The sequence below is a fragment of the Nesoenas mayeri genome (genome assembly GCF_963082525.1).
Source record: "Nesoenas mayeri genome assembly, chromosome: 1".
In the NCBI taxonomy this organism is placed as follows: domain Eukaryota; kingdom Metazoa; phylum Chordata; class Aves; order Columbiformes; family Columbidae; genus Nesoenas; species Nesoenas mayeri.
This window is the reverse complement of record NC_137541.1, coordinates 56,906,425-56,932,308: the sequence shown is the minus strand read 5'-3', so window position 1 is coordinate 56,932,308 and position 25,884 is coordinate 56,906,425. Positions and strand designations below refer to the sequence as shown.

General features: G+C 44.1%; 1 protein-coding gene and 1 long non-coding RNA gene across 3 annotated transcripts; one reads left to right on the top strand and one right to left on the bottom strand.

Moving 5' to 3' along the window:
• Window positions 1-9,287: 9,287 nt before the first annotated feature.
• On the bottom strand, window positions 9,288-11,984 carry LOC308037375 (killer cell lectin-like receptor subfamily B member 1B allele C; the record flags this gene model as incomplete). Its single annotated transcript, XM_080339107.1, has 6 exons — window positions 9,288-9,422; window positions 9,519-9,634; window positions 9,900-10,054; window positions 10,183-10,314; window positions 10,410-10,541; window positions 11,945-11,984. 6 exons carry the CDS (start codon window positions 11,982-11,984, stop codon window positions 9,299-9,301), a joined length of 699 nt encoding a protein of 232 aa, XP_080195233.1. The 3' UTR covers window positions 9,288-9,298.
• Window positions 11,985-14,116: 2,132 nt separating this feature from the next.
• Window positions 14,117-23,901, top strand: LOC308052931. Of its 2 annotated transcripts, none has more exons than XR_013923599.1 (3): window positions 14,117-14,190; window positions 15,423-15,627; window positions 21,597-23,901. It is a non-coding gene; the product is annotated as an uncharacterized lncRNA (long non-coding RNA). The 2 variants fall into 2 exon arrangements; XR_013923600.1 differs by lacking the exon at window positions 21,597-23,901 and adding an exon at window positions 18,584-18,713.
• The last annotated feature ends 1,983 nt before the right edge of the window (window positions 23,902-25,884 follow it).

Genomic DNA, 25,884 nt, shown 5'->3' with positions numbered 1-25,884 from the left:
TAGAATTAGTGAAGTCAGTGGGAGCTTTGATGGAGTAAAATTTAAATTATATCTGCCGAAGGATGTTAGGACTTGGTCTATCCTAAGTTTTCCACCAGCAACCTTAAGCCTTTATGCTCTGAAAAAAAAAAATCAGAGGTATTTTGGAAGAGTCCTAAACACTCTGTAACTGAGACGGTTTCCGGAGTGCGGGCAGGCACTAAGGAAAACAGCTGTAGGACTGTCTTCCAGTGACCCCACCAAGTCACAGTGCAAAGGGCATCGCAAGGACAGAGTAGAGAATGGTATGAACCGTATGACTGGATGGTCAGAAATGCAGCTGTAACACACAGCGCTGAAGCCAGGAGAGCTCTCAGTGCAAGCAGGGTAGTGCACAGAAAACAGTCCATGTCAGACCCATCCATCTTCTCATGTTGACCCCTCCGCATTATTTAGGAAAGAGACATGATCTATAGAGCAGGATCAGGAGTTCAGAGTTTTAGAAGAGAGCATCAGCTTTCTTCCCTCTTGAGCTGAGATTTCTATCAATACCAAGCAGAAACTCATGCCTTAAATTTTGTGGGTTTATTAAAAATCATCATCCTGCTGTAGAAAGTATTGATCTGGTTGGAGTAAAACTCTTGGGCCTGACTCTTACTTACACTAAGGGCCTTTTGCAGTGAAAGGCCCCATTTGTCAGTGTAAAGTCAAGCTTATAGTTTCATTACATTATACAATGGTCCTGGTTGCTATTTGTTTGCTTTTTAAGTAGGTGCATTTTTCGATAGATTTCAGGCCTGCGTAGGAAGAAAAAGTGAATGATATGGATTTAAAACCAGCATACCAGAAAAAAGAACATTTACTATTTTTAAACTCCCTATTTTTAAACTAAACTCATGAAACATTAGCTTCTGCCTCTGGGGTTTTGAAGGGTTGCGATTCACATCACTTCCCAGCTCCAGAGGGTGAGAACTGTTCAGTGCTCTACTCTCCTTGAAATTTCCATTAAGTATATAGATTAGTGTATATTGCTATGATAGCTTTGTAATCAGAACTTCCTTTCATGAGGAGCTGGCTGGAGCCACAGATGTTTCTTGTATTACGTATCATAAAATACTCACCTGAATGTACAAGTTGTAGCCTTTTTTAGATGTTAATCTGGTTTGGGTGTTAGCCAGCTGGGCATTTGTGAGGCTCTCTGTTTAACCAGCAGTCCTCTGCATTCTCTTCAGCCTTCCACAAATATATACACTTACACACATACACCACGCTTAAAAAACATAATTCATGAATCCTGGCGTGAATATTTTGAAGCATCAACATGAAGCCCTTGCGTGTTTCTGACCTGCATGTCTTCCTGAAGAACGATATTGGCTCACTGGCATACACCAGTATATACACACTCATTTTTCACAATGAGGAGAGTCAAACACTGGAACAGGTTTTCCAGAGATGTTTTGCAGTCTCTCTTTGGAAGTTTTCAAGACCTGGCTGGATAAAGCCCTGAGTAACCTGGTGTGAATTCATGGCTGATTTTGCTTGGAGCAGCAGGCTGGGCTGCAGACTTAATGATGTTCCTTCCAGCCTCAGCTATCATGTAATCCTGGGATTCTAGGGCTATGCAGTAGAGATAGACACACATATATATTTAATATATATATATATTTTTTTTTTTTTTCAGTGGATTTGGGGACTTTTGCTATCAAATATTAGATAATGCTCACACTGCCACATTATAAATCTTGGTTGTGTAAGCCAACAAAAATCAATACAATATTCCTATTTTTCTTGGAAGCTACAGTGTTTGTGATAATTATAACTCTTCAAACTAACAGTGCATAGAGAATTTTACAAAATATCTTTAAAAATACACATTAAGGTTATCTTTTCCCCACCCTGAAAGGCATAGGGGAAATATTTCAGTCTTTCCAGTTACCATAACTACTGCAAGTTATGACTAAGGATGGTTTCTTCTCTCTTGCACAACATCTGGTGATAACTTTCCTCAGTTAAATAGTGTTCACTGCTGTCCTGAGAATCTCTGTTGCCATCTTGGAACACTGATAGCACACAACTCCCACTGATTCCCTTACAGGAGACATTTCATGCCTCTAGTGACATTTTTGTTGTATTCCCCTCTGTTGTCTGGTTCATCTTCCTTCTTTTGTTCCTTTCCACAGCCCTACAAGGACAGGATTTTTCTCCCCTCTCAGGTTACAACTTCTCAGAGTTCACACCCTTTCATCCCCTCTCTCAAAAAGCTCTCCCAGTGACCTTTCCAGAAAAAATAAACTTCCAGATTGCATAGTGATTAGAGACATTATCCACATTAAGCATTCCCCTTGTGAGCATGAACATTACAAAAGCTCATTTAAGCAATGCAGGCACTCTGCTGTAACTGCGAGAGGCATCACCTACCTCCTGCAAAACTGGCCCTCTTAGTCCTCTGTTAGTTTTAATTAATCATTTGTGTCTGTCATCTCAGCAAGAAGCCCTTTATTGCTTCCTGAGGACTGTATGAGTTACAAACGCTGCTGCTAAATCACCAAAACAATTATACTAGTTTCTAGTTTTAGATTTCCTATCTGCTTGCCCTGTGCTTAGAGTATTCTGAATTCCTATTAATAATTAAAAGCTCACATATATTCTTATAAGGTAGGAAAGCATTAACTAAAATGTTTGAAAGCAAACAGAAATGTCTGCTCTTTCCTCAGAATACCTCTCCCTGATATTCTTCCCATCTCCATCACCATAGGCATTAAAATGGCACGAGATGGAACCAGAAGAAAAGTTCATTTACTAGGAGATTTGAGTTCAGTGCAGAGAACCATGTAAGTCATAAACCTTTTTTACATACTTACTGCCTTTTTCCAGCCAAGTAACCTGTTGTCCCAACAAATCATCTACAGGGCATCTTTTGTCCAACAATTTGTCTCTAAGTTAAATATTTTGACATTTTTCCCCGTTTCAGCACACACAGGCAATGAGCTGTTTTCAATTAAGGCTGAAGAGTTTTCTGAGGATCTGGGAGATGCTTTTGAAGTTGGGAAAAAATATCAGTTGACAACTCCGATCACTTTGGCAGGGCACCAAGAGTTAAAATTGTGAGAAACCATGTGATTGCCCATTACTGCTGTATCCAAATGCAAGTGTCACAGTGAAGTCTTCCCTCTGATCCTGTTCAGCTCTTAAACCTTCCTGTTAAGTGAGTGTGCTTCATTTGGCTTATGGTTGTTAAATTCATCATAACAGGTGCAATACCAACATGTCTACAAGAAAACTGTCATCTACTAAGAACTCAAATGTTGAATTACACTTAAAAATTAAAGAAAAACAAACAGATAATGCCAGTAACTCCTATGTCAGTCACGGTGAACATGGCCACATATCAGGTAAAATGTGAAATCAAATTTTTATTATAAAGTTACTGTTTATGATAAGTGTGCTAAATGCAATGTAAAACATTTGTAATTAATTTTACTTTTTTAACAAAAAAAGTAATTCTAGATAAAGAAACACCTTTGACTGCACCAGAAAATGTGTTTGCTTTCCATAATAATAATTTTCATTTTGATCTATGGGCTACATTTCCCCTATCATATAGGCAGAAAATTTCACCTATTGTCAGAGTCTACAGCAGCTCAATACACAAATTCATTTTTTAGCCAACATTTTAAATCATAAGGCCTCAATTTAATACCAGTTTTGTGTAGGTGTTACATTCCTGCAAAAGAAGTATAAAGTACCAAATTCTTCCAGCCACAGATGATCAGAAAGCTGAAGAAAAGTAGCAAGTGAAGACCAGGGACAGGCACTGCCTACGTGACAGTTCTTTATTGGGAAACATACTGTAATGCAAGATTTGAAGGGCTGGAAAAATATATGTGCAAATAATGTGTTAAAAAAACTCTGTATAAGCATTTTAAAACGAACCTTCCCAAAAAGACTTCTTAGTCTGAATCATCCCAGACAGTTACACTGCCTACTGATATGGAGTTGGTAGTGAATCATTTTTTTCAAGTATTTTCATAACCTCACAGTACCTGTGGAAGAAATAAAGGACTCGAGATAATTCTAGCAAAGTAGAATCAAATAGTAGGCTGATGTCAAGGTTTGATTGCAGGGTGACAATAAACCATGGCAGATGTTTTGTTAGCCCCCTCTCTCCCCCAGCTTCCCTTTAGCCCCCACTCCCCCTCCTCACTAAGTACAGGCAATTGGAAGGCAAAGAAGGCAAAGAAAAATAGAGAGAAAGAGTTGGAAAAAATTTAAAATTTTTTACTAATGCTACTAATAAAATCGAGAAAATAATACAAAATATACAAAATCAATCTTGAAAGTCCTGGCAGCGATCAGCACTGCTCCAGCAACATCAGAGCCTGCACCCAGACGTCCTGGACTGGACTCTGCAGCCAACCGGAACTGGATTCAGTCTGTCACTAGGCCTCAGTTCACAGGGATGACTCGCAAGGTTCTCCCCAGATGTTGGCCGTAGGGAAAAGGGACAGGATCCTTGTGATCTCTGACTTTTATATGGTGTATCATGTGAATGGGATGGAATACTTTGGGATGGTCAGTTTTAGTCACCTGTTCAGTTCACCTCTCTCGCGGGATGTGCATACTTATCAATGACCTTGCATTCCATTGCTATGTCTACCAAAACATGTATCTAGCTTTCAGAAAAGTGCAGTTAGTAAGAAGACTTTAGCTGAAAGGAAAATTCACTAAAAGAGAAACTTGTTTTTAACAAAACCAGAACAGTTGAGTAGAAGCATGGAATCATAGAATGGTTTGGGTTGGAAGGGACCTTCAAAGCTCTTCTAGTTCAACACCCTGCCATGAGCAGGGACATCTTCACCTAGATCAGGTTGCTCAGAGCCCTGTCCAGCCCGGCTTTGAATGTCTCCAGGGATGGGGCATCTACCACCTGTTGGCAACTTGTGCCAGTGTTTCACCATCCTCAGTGTAAAAAATATTCTTCCTTATATCTAATCAAAATCTGCCCTCTTTTAGCTTGAAACCATTGCCCCTTGTCCTATCACCAGAAGCCCTGCTAAAAAAGTCTGTCCCCATCTTTCTTATACGCCCCTTTATTTACTGAAAGGCTGAAATAAAGTCTCCCTGGAGCCCAGGATACAGTTGGCTTTCTGGGCTGTGAGCACACATTGCCGGCTTATGTCCAGCTTTTTGTCCACCAGTATCCCCAAGGCCTTCTCCACAGGGCTGCTCTCAATCCCTTCATCCCCCAGCCTGTATTGACACTGGAGGTTGCCCAACCCAGGTGCAAGACCATGCACTTGGTCTCGTTGAACCTCCTGAGGTTCACACGGACCCACTTCTTGAGCTTGCACTTCATGTACAGCCATGGAATACATCCACGCTGAGCTTGTTTGCATTTGTGAACCTGCTATGGGCAGATGAAAAAGATTGTTCTGCCTATAAAATTAATATAACCACTATTATAAGAACTTTTTTTAGAATTATTCTCTCACTCATATATATATGTAAATGGCTTGTATTAAACCATAAATGTTTCAGAGACACCTTCATTAAAGCACTATCCTGGATCTAAGGATTCTGACCCTTTTATTTCATATTTGCAGTTTAATGATATCATTGTAACATCCAATAAGCAAGTTATTAGAAGAGCATGCAACGTTTCAGTGAAATATATTAAAAAATTACAGTGGCCCAAGAAGGACACTCACACTGTTGGAATTAAGGCATCTGCCTCAGGGAACTTCACTTAGAAGCTTGTTTACAATAATTATACAAAGACCTTAACATGAGGTACATGGAAATTATCATAAGGTTCATTTTTAAGACAAGTTACATAGAAATAAGAGACTTGTGAACCTGAAGATGACCTCTCTCTACTGTATTTTCCAGTGAATATAATTTCCTTCAAAACTTGCATTGTAAATTTTTATTTTAAAGTAGTCTTGGCTAACTGCTCTTTTGGGAATAAAACGGAGTGCCTGCAGGTTGTACTTCTTTAGTTAGATTCACTCTTTTACTGTTTCAGTCATTTGTATAACCCAGGACCAATTGTTTACTGTTACAACTTATGTCTTGTATAATTGCTCATTTGAGGTTTCCCATGTGATTGTTTATGTGCCAAGGTAAGAAAAATAAAAATAAAAATAAAAACAATAACAAAAAAACCCAACCAATCTAACAAAAAATGTGCATTATGAGTAAGACTTCTGAAGATTTTCCTTGTTCACATAAAAGTGCAATCTCTGCTTTTATTCTGGCAATCCCATACACCCTGCTGCAAACTTGAATCACAGAAGGTAGAGCTTTGGAAAGGCTTTGTGAGCTCTTCACCAAACTAATAATATTCTTAAGGCAGCAATACTTTGTTCTTCCTGACTTTCCGATTCAGCTCTTGCTCTATAGGAAAAGCAGCGTAACTGTCTGATGAACCCAGTCATAGAGACCCCGATGAAATATAATAAAAAAATTCCAGAGTCCTTCCTGCACTTCTTAAACACAATCAAAAGAAATTTACACCTCAAGGTCTGCATTTATTTTGGCTGTGTGTTACTGAAGAAACAAAGGTCTGTACATAGCCAAAATTATCTCAAAGAAAGCAATGACTCTGATGGAATGCAGTATCTGTCACAGCTGTACTTGACTATACACTGGACAGTAAATCCATACACACGGGAAGGTTTATGTCTCTTATGATTTCTTGTGGAATTTCTTCTTTCTCTACCTCTTGGAGAGATTCAACTTGCCTCTTAAATCTATTATCAAGACAGAAACTTAATTTATTTACAGCTCTGTGTTTTTTTAAATACACTGGGAAGAGGTTTAGTAACAGCCACAAATGCCTTAGGCTTGTCTAAAGCAAACTTCTCTATTTCAGATCTCCAGTATTTAGAGCCTTTTCCACAGCACACAGGGCTTAACAGCCTTCCAGACACAGCTTTCCTTCTGCAAAACACCAAGACAACCTGAATACCAGTGCAGGGGAATAGAATCATACCGTCACAGAATCATTTTGGTTGGAAGAGACCCTCAAGATCATCAAGTCCAACGATTATCCTAACACTGCCACTAAACCGTGTCCCTAAGAACCTCATCTGTGCATCTTTTAAACACCTCCAGGAATGGTGACTCCACCACTTCCCTGGGCAGCCTGTTCCACTGCTGGACAACCCTTTCTGTGAATAAGTTTTTACTAACATTCAATCTAAACCTCCCCTGGTGTAATTTAGGCCATTTCCTCTCATACTATCACTCGTTACTTGGAAGAAGAGAGCAAGACCCTCCATGCTACAACCTCCAGTTGGAGTTATTCAGCCTGGAGAAGAGAAGGCTCTGGGAAGACCTTATTGTGGCCTTTCAGTACTTAAAGGGGCCTATAAGAAAGATGGAGATAGATAGACTTTTTAGAAGGGCGTGCTACGACAGGACAAAGGGTAGCAATTTCAAACTAAAAGAGAAGAGATTCAGGCCAGACATGAGGAAGAGATTTTTTACAGAGGGTGATGAAATATTGGCCCAGGTTGCCCAGAAAGGTGGTAGATGCCCCGTCCCTGGAGACATTCAAGGCCAGGCTGGACAGGGCTCTGAGCAACCTGATCTAGTTGAAGATGGCAGGGGTGTTGAACTCGATGACTTTTGAAGGTCCCTTCCAACCCAAACTATTCTACGATTCTCCTTTCAGGTAGTTGCAGAGATCTCGCCTCAGCCTCCTTTTCTCCAGGCTAAACAGCCCCAGTCCCCTGAGCTGCTCCTCATCAGACTTGTGCTCTAAACCCTTCAACAGATTTTGCGGACTATTTTGTTCAAATGGGAAACACAGATCAAAAATGTGCTCTATGTATACCTGAGATATAGATATATTTCATATATAATGCATGCTTCCATTCTAACACAGTTTCTATGTGAACAAAGCAAAGCCACTTGGACTATGTGTTCTTCGATTTTCTATTTGGAGATGGGAATAACATTACCATCTTACCTCCTGGGATCTTATGAGAGCACAGACAGTAAATAGTTTTGGGGTTTACCCCATATTATGGGTAAGAGGGTCAGATACACGTTCTAGCTCAGATAGATCCAATTCATGTGCAAATCCAGAGGATGTGCAGTATCATTCCAGGATACGATCCTCCCGACTTGCAGCAAGATGTGATTGCTCTGGTTTGCAACTGCAGGATAGCAAGACTAGATCATTGTGTTGGATGTTGCTGACAGCAGTCCAAAGATTTTCACGGAACTTAATAAAGGGAACAAGATGCACATGTTTTCAGGTGAAATACTGAAAGGACCAGTAAGTTCCTGAGCGGAGAGACTCAAGCAGACGGAAAAACTATTATGCAAATGCACAATTCATCGTTTTCCTAAGGAAATAATTCGACCTGAAAAATCTAAAACTGGAATTTGGCCACAACACAAATGCATGCCAAAGGCCTGATCCTTACTTACTTTGTTGGGATGTTCTTTAAAACTGCACAAAGAATCTTCTTGGTGAGAGGTTTGTAAGATCCCCGATTCAGCTGACTTGCTCACTTGACTGAAGTGATAGTGCCACCTAGTGTAGTAATGGCCACAGAGAGTCCAGAGATATTGTATTGTAAAATTTCGCTGTCCTGAGCTTACTTTTCAATTATTTTCCACTGTAGCTCTAATCAAACCAAGACAGAATTTAGAAGCACTCAAATTCTATTGAATTTGGATAGAAGGGACATCCAAAATTGCAGCAACGGACCTACAAACTACAATGAACACTTGGAGGGTCTAGAGCTTGCTTCAGAGTTCAGGATGGCCAAAAAAGCCAGTCCTTTAAGTACTGTGCTGTTGGGTTTTCCTACACTTGCCAGATCTGAAGTTTTCACAGCTTCTTTTGAGACTTCTGAGAGTGCAGCTGCTGAAGAGGATCCCCCAAGAAATGAATAATTCTGCTGCAAGAGGGATTTTTTCTGTACTCTGCTCTACGGAATGCACTCTCTGCTACCTGTACCCCCCTCTCTCCCCAAAAAGATACCACAGAGTTACATTTTGTGTCCATCTGCTAAAGCAGGGATGAAAAGTTCTACATTTGCCTACATATCCTCCCCTAGTGCCGGAGTACAACACGCTCAGGGAGGTTTATCTTGTACAGCGGGATGCTACTTCCACCTCTCCCCATAAGAAAACTTGTTTGAAAACACCACACAGAGTCCTATTAATGTCATAATTCATTTATGCAGATGGTCATTGCACAATGTCAGCAGTGGTTCCCACATTCCCCCACTGAGGGAGCCTGATCCTGGCCCATCCCCAAGCATCTGTCCCTCTGTTGACCCATTTTGTGGCCCCCGGCTCAGAGCTGGGTGACTCTTCTCTGGCAGACCCACTGACAGGCCCAGCTGCAGCTGTCAGAGATGATCCTGTTTCCTCTCAGCACCCCACATCTTCTGCCTCCATCCCAGGGGCTCAGCTGGAACCTGGGGATGCAGGTGGGAATGTGTGAGCATGTGCCTTGCCACAAGGGTCACTTGGGTGATGTGGATGCCTGCACCCCAAGATCCCAAAGTGCTCACCGGCTCTGGTCCAGGTGGGAGCCGTTCAGCCAAACCCAGCCCTTCCCAGCGGAGGGCATGGAGAGGCCAATCCAGTAGTAGCGAGTGGGATTCTGAAGGATTTTATTTAGGAAATCCTGTACCAGAAGAGAGGGCAGGTGGTAATGCTGATGTGTCATTGATCACCATCCCCAAACAGGCTCCAGCCTGTCCCCACGCAGACCCATCGCAGGACCAAGCCACACAGGTGTCCCCCATACTCTGACACCAGCAAAGGTCTTGCAGAGGTTTGGGCACAGGGCTGGGTGCTGACCCCAGATTTCTGGGCAAGGCTTCACCCCTCCTCAGGTACCACCAGCCCCAGGACCCGTCCCACATCCCTGATGTCATCGGTCCCTTTACCAACTCATCCTGGTCTCCCGGCATCAGCAGCTCAGCCCCCCGTTTCACACAGTCCTCCTGGCTCTCGCTCCAAGAGCTGGTCTCATCAGCAGCCCAGTAGCATTTGGTCCTGTGCAGTGTCCAGCCCGAGGGGCAGATCTTGCACCCCTCACCCTCTGCAGATGGACATACGGACACTGCCACACTAAGGCACCCAGGGTGGAGATAATGCCAGAAGGATGCTCATGGCTTATTTGGGGGGGTAAGGGGTCCCAACGAGGGGATGCCAAGAGGGGTGGGTCACCTTGCAGGAGGCACAGGCTCTTCCTCAGCTCCAGGCAGACGCCATGCTGATCACCACAACTGTGTCTCCATGATGTGTTTATGCATCCCACAGTCCCCTCAGGTTGTCCCCTCTCTGCCACCAGCCAAGACACTGGGAGAGACAGATCCTCAGCCTGGTTTTGGGGGTACCCTGTGTGTGTCCCATCCCCCCCTAAAATAAAGCAAAACCCATGGGGGCCAACTCACCACAGCCGATGAGGGACAGGGACAGGGCAGCTGTCAGGGCCCTGAGGAGACAGTGGGGACGTCGGGTGGCTGATGCAGGGACATGCGTCCACTGTGGGGCAAAACCCTTCCGGGGCTCTGGCAGATCACATCCTGCAGAAAGGAATAGGGGTGCCAAAAAAGAGGTGGAGTTCAAGAGCATCTGTCAATCCCCCTCCATCCCCAGAGAGCCCCAAGCAGGGTAAACAGAGGGGGGTGACCCCTCTGAATCCCTGCAGCCCCCCCTGCATGAAGGGGTGACCCCAGGAATGGACCAGCAACAACAGGAGCTGAGTGTCCCCCCAAAAAAATCCCTCTGTTTCCACTTTTGGGGTCACACACCTGGAGAAAAGCCCCACCAGACCCTCCTCCCACACTCCAGGCCTCAGGCTGCCTTGAGCAGCCCTTGGAGAAACAAATTGCATCACCTTGCTTCTCCCATCACGCCTGTCATCACCCTTGCCATATTTCCTCTCTCTTCCATCAATCTGGAGCGGGGGGACACACCAACAGACACAACTCCCCATTACCTGCATCCTGGAGGGGACCTGAGCTCCCTGCAGCCCCCCACTTCCTCCTTTGATCTAAGACCGTGTAACCGTCCTCGTCCTCCATCTCACAGAAGAATCAGGAAGGCACAGGGCTGGGGACACGAAGGAGGGGACAGGAAACCAAACCACTGATGACCACGCAGGGCCATCTGTCAGCAGGGCCAGAGCTTCCTGCCACTATTGCAGCTAAACAGCCCCAAAGTTGCCAGGGAGAGCAGCCCCCACACCTGGTAAAGGCCACGAGGGTGCTTTTCCTCTAGAGAAAGGAAAATGAGGGTGCAGGGATGCTTCCTACAGGGGAAAAGAGAAATTAGAAAAATCTCTCTTTCCCCACAAAAAAAAAAAAAAAAAAAAAACACAGGAAAAACATAAATACGTACATCTTTGCAGAGCTTGTTAGCCAGCTTTTCATATTGACAGGTCAGTGCCTGTGATTGCACAAGCCGTGGATGTGGTGAATGATGGACACATCAGGAGCCCCTATATCCCCACTTCTCTTAATTGGCAGCTATTTCATTAGCCTAATTAAGCACTATTTAATTACTGCTGGCACTACCCACTTTCTTTCATCCTCTACTAGACAACAGCAAGCAACTGCACTCAGTGCACTGCAAGACCGCTCATTTCATTCCAGGATTTAATGGTAAAACATGGGGAAACATGGAGAAAACAGCACCGAAAATCCACTTTGCTGAAGAGAGGAGGGGAAAAGGAGACATGAGGGGACAAGAGAAGATCCCCTGCATGTGCTCCAATATGCCAAAAGTAGAGGCAGGAAGGGAAAGAACAGGGCTGCCTTCAGCCGGCAACTTCTGGAACAGGTGAGACAACCATGAAAAGTTACCATGTTTTAAGAAAAAAAATAGTAGAAAAATAGCAACAAGGTCTGTCCTGGTCATGTGTGCCACATAAAGTCCACTTCCCACTCTGGCAAAGGGCCAGGGACCTCAGCCAGGCTCTCCATACCCATCTCATCTGGCAGCAGCACCTTCAGCTTCGTCACCATGGCGCAAAAGCAGATAGAGGTGAATTGGTAGAAAAGTAAGATGAGTGCTGGGGTGTTCCCAGGAGAAAGAAAACAATTCTGTGCTTGAGGCCCCAGTCCACACAGCCACTTGTCAGCGTTCTGCAGCACCCTCCTGCAGGTTCCTCACCATCAGACCTGGCAGTGGGATGTTGCTGAGGCCAGCAGCACCACAGACCTGCAGCTGAGGGAAGAAGATCCCCTGCCACTCTGTGCTGCTGGAAGAGGTGAAGCTGGGTAGTTCCTACCATGGACAAGGTGCTTTCTCCACCCATTTCTGTCAATTGGCTCCCGTCAGAGACTGGTCCTTGCTGCAGAGACAATGCCTGGGCTCTGACTCCAGAGATTACGGTTGTTCAGCCAGAAATAAGACTCTTGGCCCTGCAATGAGACCCTGCAGGAATAAGCAAAGACACTGCTTGTACCCTCAAGGGAGCAGCTGTCCCCTCAGGCACCTGAGGTCCTTTCTCCCCATCAACTATTTGACATCAGAGCTTGAGCCTTGCTGCAGAGGTAATGATGGGTCTGGAAACAGTTTGAACTCCAGAGATTATGATAATTCAGCAAGAAACAAGACTCTCAGCCCTTCAAAGTGATCCTGCAAGAATAAGCAATGACACTGTCAGTACCCTTAGGGAAGCAGCTCTCCCCATAAGCGCCTGGAGGGGACAAGGGCTGCCTGCAAGAGACAGTCCCTGCAGCCACATCCCACCAGGCCTCTGTCCATCCCACCACAGGACGGTCTCCCCACTGCCCTGGTTCGCAACAGGACTCATGTGTGGTTGAAGCTGCTGCCATCCACCCATCGTGTCTGTGCAGACCAGCCCAGTAGTCAATGTTGCCCCTAAGGAGTGATAGAAACTCCTGGAGAGGAAAGAGAGAAGCCAACAGTCAGGAGCTGCTGCTGCCCCAGAAAGTCCCTGTCCCAGTCCCATGTGAGGTCCCAGGATGGCAGCAGCTCCCACCCAACAGCTGCTCCACCAAGCTCCAGAGCTTCTGCACGAGCTCCCCAGCCTGGCCAGACATGCTAGTTCTGCTCTGGAGCTCTGCTGTGCTTGCGGTCCCGCTGAGCTCTGTGAGGAAGGAGACGCACTCACTGGAGCTGCTGGAGCACAAGCCCTGGGTTGCTGCTGGTGTTACTCACAGCAACAACTTGCTGCCAGGTATGGCCTGAATAGCCAAACCAAACATGAGTCGGGATTCGCTGGAATTTCAGGCCATGTACTCTGAACTTATTTCGCTCTTGCTGCTGAGTGACAGGGTGTGGAGCTTGCAGGTGAATACCAGGAAATACTGTCAGCAGAGACTGCAAAAATCTAATAACAGTAAACAAGCTGCCTGGAGGACAGAGAAAGGGCATCCCATAAGAAAACAAGAAGCCTCCATACCCAGAACTACCACCAGACCAAAAGTTGCCGGGGTATCATGTGAAGAGCAGGTGCACAGACTGTGAGGGTTGAAAAGCCCAAGCCTCTTTTGTCTTGGAGTCTCTCCCCTTCAGACGCACCCAGTCCAGGCTGTTTCTTTGCTGTGCCTTTCAATTTATTTCTTTATTTTGTCTTTTGATTAAATTTGCTTTTAAGCATAGGCATCTGAGACTATGCTACAGGAAATCTAGGGTCAAGAACGTTTATTTAACAAAACTATGATGTTACTTACAACTAACTTCCCTGCTAACGATTATTAATCATCTAAACCTTGCAAAGCCACACGTTTTCTTTATTATTCTTGCTGCTTGTCTGTTGATCCCGGTGTCCCTGGATTCTGCCTTGCTGTAATCATTCTCAACAATGCTGGCAGTGTTCTAAAGCCATGTCAGAGAAGCAGATGCTGGGGTTGTCCAAAGGGATCCTTTATCCCTCACATGCAGCTCCAAGCTCCCAAGAAGCCAAATCTTTATTTTTTAGGGCTGCCCTCCCAATTTGTTTTCTTTAATACTAAAACCTCCAATAAAATTTCACCACAGCAACTGCGTTGCAACGTAGAAAGTGAAACAATACAGCTTCATAAAGTTAAGGAAGGGTTAAAAGTAAGCGCTTCGCTCCGATTGGCTGCCTCCACCGTCACTCCTGATCCTTGCGCTCTGAATGGCCAGAGCGCTGGGCGGGCTGTGAGAGACGGACAGTAACCTCCTGGGATCTGTAAGGGCGGAGGTCCGGGAGCAATCTGAGCTCGGCGAGTAACCCAGGTAGGGACCTCCCTTCGGTCACTCGGGGGGAGAGGGTGAGGGGAGCTGTGGTGAAGAGAGCCTGGCGGGCTCCCCGTGTCGCCCCTTTCTCTGGGGCCCGGGAAGGAGCAGCTGCTTGTGGGTCCCCTCAGCAGGGGTTGGTGTGTGCAGGCGGAGCTTGTTTCCCAGCAGCTGTGGCTAATTCTCCTTTCTCTGTCGGACAGAAGGGATCTTGTAGAGATTTTCTTCTCTTTGGCCTTTCTTCAGCTTCCCAGTGTCGGAGCTGCTGAGGGGCTCCAGCCTGTAGCCCCGTAGGAGTCAGTGCACATTGTGGGTGACTCACTGGCAGCGGCTTCCTGGGGCTTTCCCAGCCGCGCTTGGGCTCGGTAGGTGGGTTCCCGGGCGGGACTGCGCCTGCCTGGGTTTTCCCGGGCAGTAGAACCTACTGCTTCAGGACCCCCAAGTCCACAAGCCTCTCGTCTCTCTCGGTGCGGGGAAAGGAGGGCGTTCAGGGGAGGAGCCCTTTCTGTTTTTCCCATAAGGAAGCGCTCTGTTGTCCAAAGATAAACAATTGTTATGCAAGCGCCTCAAGGCCCGTGCTGGAAGTGCTTGCCAGGGCAGCAGCTGCAGGGACAAGCCCACGGGAGCAACTCTGGAGTTCACAGTCCTTGGCCAAGCTGTGCCAGCTCTGCAGTCCTCTTTGCCAGCAGCTGGTGCTTTGCTGTTGTTGGCATTTGCATGGACAGGGCAGGGAGCTTGTGCTTGGTTTCTGACGTGATCTGTGAGGCCAGGGCTATGCCAGATAAATGGGGTAAGAAATATTAGTTGTAGGTGTGTTTCATTTCTTCCTAGATCTGCTTTGCTCCCTCCCATGCCCTGACTTCAGTCTTCCTCCTAAGCACCCCACAGCACCTTTGCTCAGGCCTCCTTCATCCCATTCCCCCAGTTTCCAGCCCCTTGGTGTCTCGAAAGGTTCAAGGTGTCATTCCCAGCTTGGTGTGCTGGGGCTGGTGGTGATGTGATGAGTGGAGGAGGGTTCAGCAGATGTTTTGGGGGACCCTGGACACCCTTATTCCTGTGCCTGGTACCCTGCTGGAGGTGAAGCAGGAGGGGTGAGTGGTGGGAAGGTTGATGCTCCCAGCTAGCAAGTGCCTCCTGGCCAGTCTGGGCAGGGTATGTGCAGGGTGGTGGGGAGGGTGCTGAGGGCCAAGGGCTGATCCCTGATCTCACTGACTCTCTGTTTGTGTCTGCAGGTGCTGGGAACTGGCTGCGGTGTCACAGGCAGAGCAGGAACAGGGCAGGGTTGTGCTGGCAACACCTTTCCAAGCCTGCATATCACTGCAGGGACACAGCTGACCTTTGAAGTCAGTTGTGACAGCTGTCAGGCAGCAGAATTAAACATCCTGATCTACTGCATCATCATCAAGTTCAAGTTCTCTGCAATCTCCCAATACAAAGGTAACAGCTGTGGTCATAAAACTGCATTCAAGCTTGACTGGAAACAGGCTTTGGCAGTGGATATGATGCCTTGAACACAAGGTCATACTTGTGACAAGCAAAGAGATTTACTCTCTCATTTGCCTTTGGGACAAGGGGTGAAGAACAAAGTCTGTGACAGTGACAGTAATGTGGAGCAGCCCCTGGGTCATCAGTATGGAGGGGCTGTCCTGCCCCACTCAGTGGGGTGAGGGCAAGCTTAGCTTTTAAATACTCTGTGTGGTACCCGGGAGTAATGACAATTACCTGAGAGGTTAATTTAAATTATGATTTTACTTAAAACTCAGTGGAATTACAGTGAATAGTGGCTTGGCAAAAGTCTGTAACTATATCATAAAACTTAACAAGATTTCTATGACAATACTCACAATGGTGTTACCTTTATGTGCCCAGAATAAAGTTAGAGAAAGAAAGAAAAAGAGAGATGAATATCAGAAGAAAGATTTCAACACTCCAAAGGTTGTGTTATAGTTGAATTAGTTTTTACATCTTATAGTTGAAATAAGTTTTGCATCAAATAGTTGAAATTAGTTTTCTTATGGTTGAATTAGTTTTCTGTTTTGCAAACCGTATCTAAGATTCTTAGTTTTGTAAACTATATAACTGTATCTAAGATTCTTGGTTTAGTAAACTGTATCTAAGATGCCGTATCCAAGATTTTTACCTTATTTTGAAGTTTTCGGACTGTGTCCAGGGAGATGTGCATTCAGGCGTAGTCTTATATAACCGTACCCTAGTCTTCTAGTTGACAAAGATTTATGATATATTCTCTTAAAACAGGTAACTTAGAAATAACCGAAAACATGCGAATGTTACTTAGCATCGGCTAGATAGACAGTTTGTGTTAGAATAGGTGTGGAATATGCTAATGGTTGTTAAGAGTTGTGATGAATATGTATGTAACTAAGTTGTATAAATGTAGTGAGTTTTGGATCGGTGGTCGAAGCCAGCTTTGGGTGTGAACCCCTGGTTTCCCAGCGCTGGAATAAAAGCACCGCATATAACTACGTCCGTGGTTATGTGTCCTTTTTGCCAACATTTTTGGCGACCCAGATGGGACCTCGCGAGCACTGCTGAGGCGGATCGCGTCTTGATCCTGCTCCGGCTAGCACCGAGGTATTCTTGGGGAGCGCATCGGATGCGACCGACCCTCCGCTGCTCTCGACGGACCTCTGATTGGTAAGAAGGTGCTTTTATTTTTGGATTTGGGGTACCCCATTTGGTTTGGTAGCCTGCCGGTCAGACGCGGCGAAAGCCACGCTCGGTTGGGCAGGGAGCTCCCGTTCGGTAAAGCCTATAGGCGCCGTCCGTCAGACAGAGGGAAACTTCTGCAGGTTCGGCATTTGGTTAGGCGCCAATTAGTTTGTGTAGCTGAAAGGTTCAGCACTTGGTTAGGCGCCATTTGGTTTGGTTTGTGTATTTGCTGCAGGCTCGGCATCCTAATCTTGGTCTCTGAATTTGTTCTGGTCTGGTTCCTGTATTTGTTCCTGTATTTGGTGTGGTTCTTGTATTTGTTTCTGTACTTGTTCTGGTTCGGTTCGGTTCCTAGGTGCCATTTGGTCTGGTTCATGTATTCGTGGCAGGTCCTGAACCTTGGTTTCTGATTCTATTTTGGTCTGGTTTTTGCATTAGTTTCTATATTTAAGCTGGTTCTTGTGTTTGTCTTTGTGTTTGTGTTAATTTGGTTTGGTTTCTGTATTTGGTTTGTGTGTCTGAGCTCAGTATTTTAGTTTGTATGTTTATATTTGGTACTAAAAGAATTCGTTTGGGGAAATAATTACAAAATAAGAACCGGTTCTGTTACTAAAGTACCACCTTGCTCCCCCTTCAGATGCATCTGTACACATGAAAGTAAATTGAGTTATCTGTATTGCAGTTAGGCTTGTCCTGTGGATAGACTGATTTGGATCTAAAATTAATGTCAGGGATTGATGCTTAATGTGCTGTTGATTGATATTTGTAAGAAGTTACAAAAGGTAGCAGCTGAGGAATGTAACTATTGTTCAGCTAATTGGAATTACATATAAAGTTTATAATCGCAGGAATTAAATGAAGAGAGAAAAAGGGCAAAAGGAGCCCAAACCTGTGCCCGGCAGCTTCTCTTTGATAAGCTGCGGAGAGAAAAAAAAAAAAAAAAAAAAAAAAAAGTAAAAAGCTGACTGTCTGCTAAAGCGGTGGAAAAGCGGCGGGGGGAGCGGCGGCTGCTAGAGCTGGAGCTGCAGCTCCTCTCCTCCGGGCTTGCCGCCCGCGGGGATGAAAAGGGGGGGAAACCAGTCTATGTAGAAGTTCCGTTTTCGCCAGGGGATTTAGTAACCTGGAAGCAATCAGCTGGTCCTTATCAGGAAAACCCAGATAAGGTTGCAATAATTAAGATGATAATTAAAATGCAGAATCCTCATTGGGATTATTTACAAGTGATTTTGGATACATTAATGGACTCTACAGAAAATATATGGTTATACAGGTTGCGAGGGATAAAGTGAGAGAAGATATTCGGAATGAGAAAGTAGAGAGTAACGTTGATGAGAACTTTCCAAAAGAAGATCCCCGATGGAATTATAATACAGGAGGCGGGTTATGCCGTCTCTGGAGATATCAGGATTGGTTATTGATTGGCATTCAAACTGCTATGCTGAAGCAAATGAATTGGTCAAAACTGTATAATGTGAGACAGGAAAAGAATGAGTCTCCCTCGGCCTTTTTAGAAAGATTAAAAGAAGCTGCCAAAACCGGGATGTAAAATTTTTAGTAGATACAGGGGCTACTTACTCTGTACTGAATTCCTTACAAGGGGCGGTAGGTCACAGAGCTACAATTGTTGGTGCCACAGGGAAGGAGGAAGTACGGCCATTCCTGCAACCCTTGGATTTGTGTTTTGGAGAAAAGGAACTAACTCATGAGTTCTTGTATGTTCCAGATTGTCCAGTTCCTCTTTTAGGATGAGATTTGCTGACTAAATTGGATGCCACAATAACATTTGAGGATGGAGAGTTGGTAATGAAAATTCCAGAGTCAAAGGTAGGACAGATTTTACTATTAAAAGAAAAACCGTTTGTAAAAATACCACAGGCAATAGAAGATGCAGTAATTCCCACAGTATGGGAAACTGACATACCTGGAAGGTCAAAAACAGCTAGACCTGTGAAAGTGGAGCTGAAGGAGGATACTAAACCAGTACGGTTGAGACAGTATCCATTGAAATTGGAAGCCAAATTAGGAATAGTATCTTTAATTAAGAAATTTTTGAAATATGGAATTCTGGAAGAATGTGAATCAGAGTATAATACTCCAATTTTTCCAGTAAAGAAACCGGATGGTAGTTATCGACTAGTTCAAGACTTACGAGCAATAAACCAGATCACTAAGGACATACATCCAGTAGTTGCAAATCCCTATACCTTGTTAACATCTGTGAAGGAGAAATATAAATGGTTTACAGTACTTGATTTAAAAGATGCCTTCTTCTGCATACCCCTTGACCAGGAAAGCAAAAAGCTATTCGCTTTCAAATGGGAAAATCCTCACAACGGCAGAAAGACTCAATTGACCTGGACACGTCTTCCACAAGGATTTAAGAATAGTCCGACCATCTTTGGAAATCAACTAGCCAAAGAGCTTGAGGAGTGGACTACAAGAGGCCATATCGGAATTCCCCGACAGTGGTATTTGTTGCTGCAATATGTGGATGACATTCTGATTGCTGCTGAAACCCAAGAACTTTGCATCCAGGTAACAATTGAAATATTGAATCAATTAGGAATGAATGGATATAAAGTGTCGAAAAATAAGGCTCAGATTGCATCCACGACTGTGATCTATCTAGGATGCGAGCTTTCTCAAGGACAACGAAGACTAGGTATAAACCGTGTGCATGCTATCTGTGCTATCTCTGAACCGCGTAACTTACATGAATTAAGATCTTTTCTAGGAATGGCAGGATGGTGCAGGCTCTGGATTATGGACTATGGACTTATTGCCAAACCTTTATATGAGGCACAGAAGAATAAGGTTTTGGTGTGGGAAAAACCGCAACAAGAAGCTTTCCGAAAACTGAAACAAGCTTTAATGCAAGCGCCTGCTTTGGGCCTACCTGATCTGAGTAAGGACTTTCAGTTATTTGTACATGAGCAACAGAGACTTGCTCTAGGGGTATTAACCCAACAGCTGGGATCTTGGAAACGGCCCGTAGGTTATTTTTCCAAACAACTTGACCCGGTAAGTGCTGGATGGCCGGCGTGCTTGCGGGCGGTGGCTGGTACCGTGATATTAATCCAGGAAGTTCGGAAACTGACCATGGGGAAAAGGATCGAAGTATTTGTATCCCACATGGTGACTACTGTATTGGAACAAAAGGGGGGCCATTGGCTTTCCCCAAGTAGAATGATGAAATATCAAGCGATTTTGACAGAACAAGATGATGTTATTTTAAAAACAACTAACCTAATGAATCCAGCTGTGTTTTTAAATGCAGAAACAGAAGAAGGGGATTTGGAACATGACTGTGTGGAGGTCATCGAATATACCCACGCAAGTCGTCCTGACCTGAAGGATACTCCATTGGAGGAGACGGATTGGAAACTTTTCACTGATGGCAGTAGTTTCGTGGAAGGCGGAGTGCGGTATGCAGGATATGCGATTACTACTGTCAAAACAGTGATTGAAGCCAAATCCCTACCACCAAACACATCAGCACAGAAAGCTGAGTTGATTGCCCTAACTAGGGCATTAGAGCTCAGCAAGGACAAAAGGGTCAATATTTGGACTGACTCAAAGTATGTATTTGGAGTTGTTCATGTGCACGGAGCTCTCTGGAAAGAGCGTGGACTACTTTCCTCCCAAGGAACAAACATCAAATACCAGAGGCAAATATTAAACTTGATTAATGCTGTTCAGAAACCATTGCAGGTTGCCATCATGCATTGCAAAGCTCATCAGAGTGGAACATCAAAAATTATTGAAGGAAATCGACTTGCTGATCAAACAGCTCGATCAGTGGCACGACAAGTCTGGACAATGGTGGGTCTTATCTCCCAGAAGGTAAGAGCAATTGATTTATTACCTACACCTTTAGAGGCACCTAAATATTCTACAGAAGACGAGAAATTGGCAAAATTAGTAAAAGCTGTCAAGGATAATTCTGGATGGTATGTAACCACCAACGGACAAGTTGTGGTGCCAACCATGACTATGAGAGGAATACTTCAAGTGAAGCACCAGAAGTGTCATTAGGGTGCAGAAGCATTGGTAAAATACCTGAGAAAATGGATTATCTCAGTCCAGATGTTAACAATGGCAAAGTCTATTACGGCTAAGTGTGAAATTTGTTTGAAAAATAATCCTTTAGTAAAAAGAAAAGTAGATATGGGAAAAATTAACACAGGCATACAACCAGGAGATTATTGGCAAATAGATTATGTAGAACTCCCCAAAACTCGAGGATTCAGATATCTAATAGTTGGGGTGTGCACCTTTTCAGGATGGCCAGAAGCCTTTCCTTGTCGCACCAACCAGGCACAAGAAAATGTAAAATGGCTATTAAAAGAGATAATTCCAAGATTTGGGGTACCATTGGGAATATCATCCGACAGGGGACCACACTTTGTTGCTCAAGTGGTGAAGGAAGTCAGTAGATGTTTAGGAATCAAATGGGAATTACATACCCCATGGAGACTCCAATCTAGTGGACAAGTGGAGAAAATGAATCAGACATTAAAAAGACAACTTAGCAAAATTTGCCAGGAAGCAAAAATTCAATGGCCTCAGGCCTTACCAATAGCGTTATTGCGAATTAGGATTAAACCCAGGAGCGGAATGTCAGTAAGTCCATACGAAATTTTGTATGGCAAACCATATGAAGCACCTGATCCAAATCCAAGTGTACATGTAAAAGGTAATCAGGATGTATACAATTATGTGTTGTCTCTCGGCAGGATATTGAATCGACTTAGATCCACACTAGTGTGGAATCGCCCACTAGCACTCGAGAATCCGGTACATGATATAGAGCCTGGAGACACAGTGTATATAAAGACCTGGAGAGAGGATCCTTTAAAAGAACGTTGGGACGGACCCTATCAAGTACTTTTAACTACATTCACCGCAATCAAGGTTGCTGAAGTAGATTCCTGGATACACTACACCCGAGTAAAGAAAGTCCCAAAACTGTGGCAATCGCAAGTAGTGGGTCCTACCACACTTAAAATTACGACGCAGGATGTCTAGTTTTTGTTACCTATTGTGTTTATAGTAGTAAATGTACCCAGACTGTTTGCTTTTGTGGGAACACTTCTTGAAGAAGGAACAGAGAATGCCACTCTGATTTGCAAAGTCACTGGAGAACAATTATGTAGGACACGAAGGGCTATAGGAAATGGTGATGACACTTAAATGCCACAAGTAGTGCAGAGTGTACAGAATCAGGCAGAGAACCTAATGATAGGATTGATTCGAAATTTTGCACGAACCCAGAACACCAGTAGCATCACTGCTTGCCTTCCCATTCCGAAATTGGCCGAAGACCCAATACAATGGGGAATAATATCTACAACCTTACCAGAAATAAACAAAACTGGTAGGATAGTGTGTGAATCTCACACTAAGTTAGAGCAAGTGCCAACTGAACAATGAAAAAAAAAACAGGACCCGAACCAGTGGAATTTGGAGGAAAGATAGTTCTCAAAGAAAGTTGGACCAAAAAGATAGTATATGAAAAAGTCAACCGAACCTATTGGGAATGTAAAGATCAGGATAATCAGAACATAACTGAATTATGGAATAACATGTGGACGTTGAGTACTGTACAACAATATCAATATAGTGAAGCATTCCCATGGTGTGTACAATGGTCCAATGTAACAAGAGGGATAACAGTACCATGGTGGAATTGCTCGTGAGTAATAACCTGCCAGACGGATGTGGGACATTTAGTTTGGGCCTTAAGCAATGGAACCTGGACAACACATTTACTGGTAGCAGGACCTGCAAGGGAAATTACTTTGGGGTTACCAACCCTATGTCCCATTTGGAAAAAGTCACCCTTGAAGAATAGGCAGGAACTTCTACAAGTTAGGCACAAGCGAGAGATAGATGAAGATGATGTGTGGCATGAACCGTCAAGCAGTGTTAAATTCGGCTGGGCATTAGAATCCTTCTTTGCACCGATTGCAGCTTATAGAAACAGAGAAATGATTGACAAATTAATTGGGCAGATGGATCGATTGGCAAGGATAACCAAAAAGGGTTTTCGAGATTTCAATATACAATTGCAAGCTACAACCAGAATGACCTTGCAGAACAGAATGGCACTTGACATAATGTTGCTGAAAGAAAACGGTGTTTGCGGATATTTAAAAGATAGGGTTGATCATTGCTGCATTCATATCCCAAATGTAACTTCTGAAGTGGAGAAAGATATTTCCCAATTAACCCAAACAGAAAAGGAACTACAAAAGGAAAAGCAAGATGCAGAGCAGAGCTGGATTGGGGCCTTACTAGGTAAATTGAACCTGAATTTGGGAGGATGGGTACATTCATTACTGGAAAACTTATTCCTGCTTGCAGTTATAGTCACTCTTCTCTTTTTGCTGTACGCTTGTGTTAAGCATCAAGTAAATCAATCAAATGCCAGGAACGATCGCATCTTTACTGTCCTTAGCAGAAATACTAATCCACTCATTGACAACCCTCCAGCTGATAAGGAAACAATGAAGTGAAAATGCATTGTCTAAGAATAGAAAAGCATTTTCAAAGGGAGGAAATGTTATAGTTGAATTAGTTTTTACATCTTATAGTTGAAATAAGTTTTGCATCAAATAGTTGAAATTAGTTTTCTTATGGTTGAATTAGTTTTCTGTTTTGCAAACCGTATCTAAGATTCTTAGTTTTGTAAACTATATAACTGTATCTAAGATTCTTGGTTTAGTAAACTGTATCTAAGATGCCATATCCAAGATTTTTACCTTATTTTGAAGTTTTCGGACTGTGTCCAGGGAGATGTGCATTCAGGCATGGTCTTATATAACCGTACCCTATTCTTCTAGTTGACAAAGATTTATGATATATTCTCTTAAAACAGGTAACTTAGAAATAACCGAAAACATGCGAATGTTACTTAGCATCGGCTAGATAGACAGTTTGTGTTAGAATAGGTGTGGAATATGCTAATGGTTGTTAAGAGTTGTGATGAATATGTATGTAACTAAGTTGTATAAATGTAGTGAGTTTTGGATCGGTGGTCGAAGCCAGCTTTGGGTGTGAACCCCTGGTTTCCCAGCGCTGGAATAAAAGCACCGCATATAACTACGTCCATGGTTATGTGTCCTTTTTGCCAACAGTTGGTCAATCAAGCAACGCTGACTCTCTCTGTAGTTCTCAGGGTAGTGGGTGTGATGCAATGCAACACAACGCAACCAGTGTCCCTAGTGGCAGGGTTTGAATACTTTAGTCCATTTGAATGCGGGATAGGAGAGAGTGGCTCATGTCCTCCCTCTGCTTGCTTCTCATGCTAGTTAAGGAGATTGCTCCAGAAGTGAGATAGTTGGTCCTCTGGAAGTAGCTGGTGATTTGTAATTCCTGCTAGCCTGTCGTAACTGCTGTATGACCCTGCTTTTGTGCAAGCATGGTTAATGCCTTTATCTCAAAGGTTGGTGCCTTCGTCTTGCAAAGAATATGGTTGGGCCTTAAGGAAGTGATACCGTCTTGCCTCCACAGAACTTCTCTCTTCCTTCTAGAAGTTGCAAAAACAGTTGTTTAAGGCATAACAAGGTGCACAGTATGTCCATCACACCACCCTGCGACTTAAACACTTGTTTTGCCTCGTTGATTGTAGTGGTCTTTGCATTCAACCATTTTCTCCACCCAGTGGCTCAAACAGACGTCTTGGCTTCTTCTTGGAGGTCATTTTCTAGGGTTGTGATTCTTGTGTAGCAAACAGAAAGTGTAAAGAGATAAGAACTGCAAGACAGGGATTGGGGGAGCAAAGTACCTCCCACTGTAAGTGAAGACCAGGTTTGCGACCGCTTGAGGAACCTGAATATCCATAAGTCTATGGGATCTGATGAGATGCATCCCAGAGTCCTGAGGGAATTGGCTGATGTAGTTGCCAAGCCACTCTCCATGATATGTGAGAAGTCACAGCAGTTGGGTGAAGTTCCTGATGACTGGAAAAAGGGAAGTATCGCACCCATTTTTAAAAAGGGTAGAAAGAAGGACTCTGGGAACTACTGACCTGTCAGCCTCACCTCTGTGCCTGAGAAGATCATGGAACAGATCTTCCTAGAAGCTGTGCTGTGGCACATGGAGGACAGGGAGGTGATTCAGGGAAGCCAGCATGGCTTCACTAAGGGCAAGTCCTGCCTGACCAACCCAGTGGCCTTCTACAATGGAGTAACTACGTCAGTGGACAAAGGAAGGGCTGCAGATGTCCTCTATCTGGACTTCTGTAAAGCCTTTGACATGGTCTGCCACAACATCCTTCTCTAAATTGGAGAGGTATGGATTTGATGGATGGACTGTTTAATGGATGAGGAATTGGCTGGGTGGTCTCATCCAGAGAATAGCAGTCAATGACACAGTGTCCGGATGGACATTGTAACAAGTGCTGTCCTGCAACGATTAGCTCTGAGAAGACCACTCAAAGGGAGTCTTTGGCAGGAACCCCGTTTCATTGTTTGGCCAGACGTGACTGTGGGCATTGCAACGTAGTCCAGAAGCTTCTCAGCTAGACTGGGCACCTTCTTTGTTAAGGACCCTGTCAATTGACCGAGGGTTCTACCCCTCCTGACCCATCAGTTGGTAAAGGTGAAACTGACTGACAACACCTTGGTACCATTCTAGGTGTATATATGTGGGGACAGGCACAGTGGGGCATAGAAGGTGCTAAAGAGCCATCAACCTCCTCATTGAAAGCTCCAGATTTCAGGGGCGTGTGCAACTGCCACACAATCCATCCCGTGACCACACTCATCTGACAAACTACTTTGGAGTGGTAATGCAGTCACCTCCTGCCTCCAAAGTCAAAAGGGGGCGTTCTGTCAGTGAGTTTGAATGCCCACTGTGGATCATCATACCTTATGTGTCATTTTCTTGTTGCAAATCAACCTACAATAGAACAGAATAATACAACAATTACAAATATTGGAGAAAGCTGGTTAGTTATCCTAATAAGGAAAACAAATGCATTGAAAGATTTATTTTACCAGGTAGTAATCTATACAATTC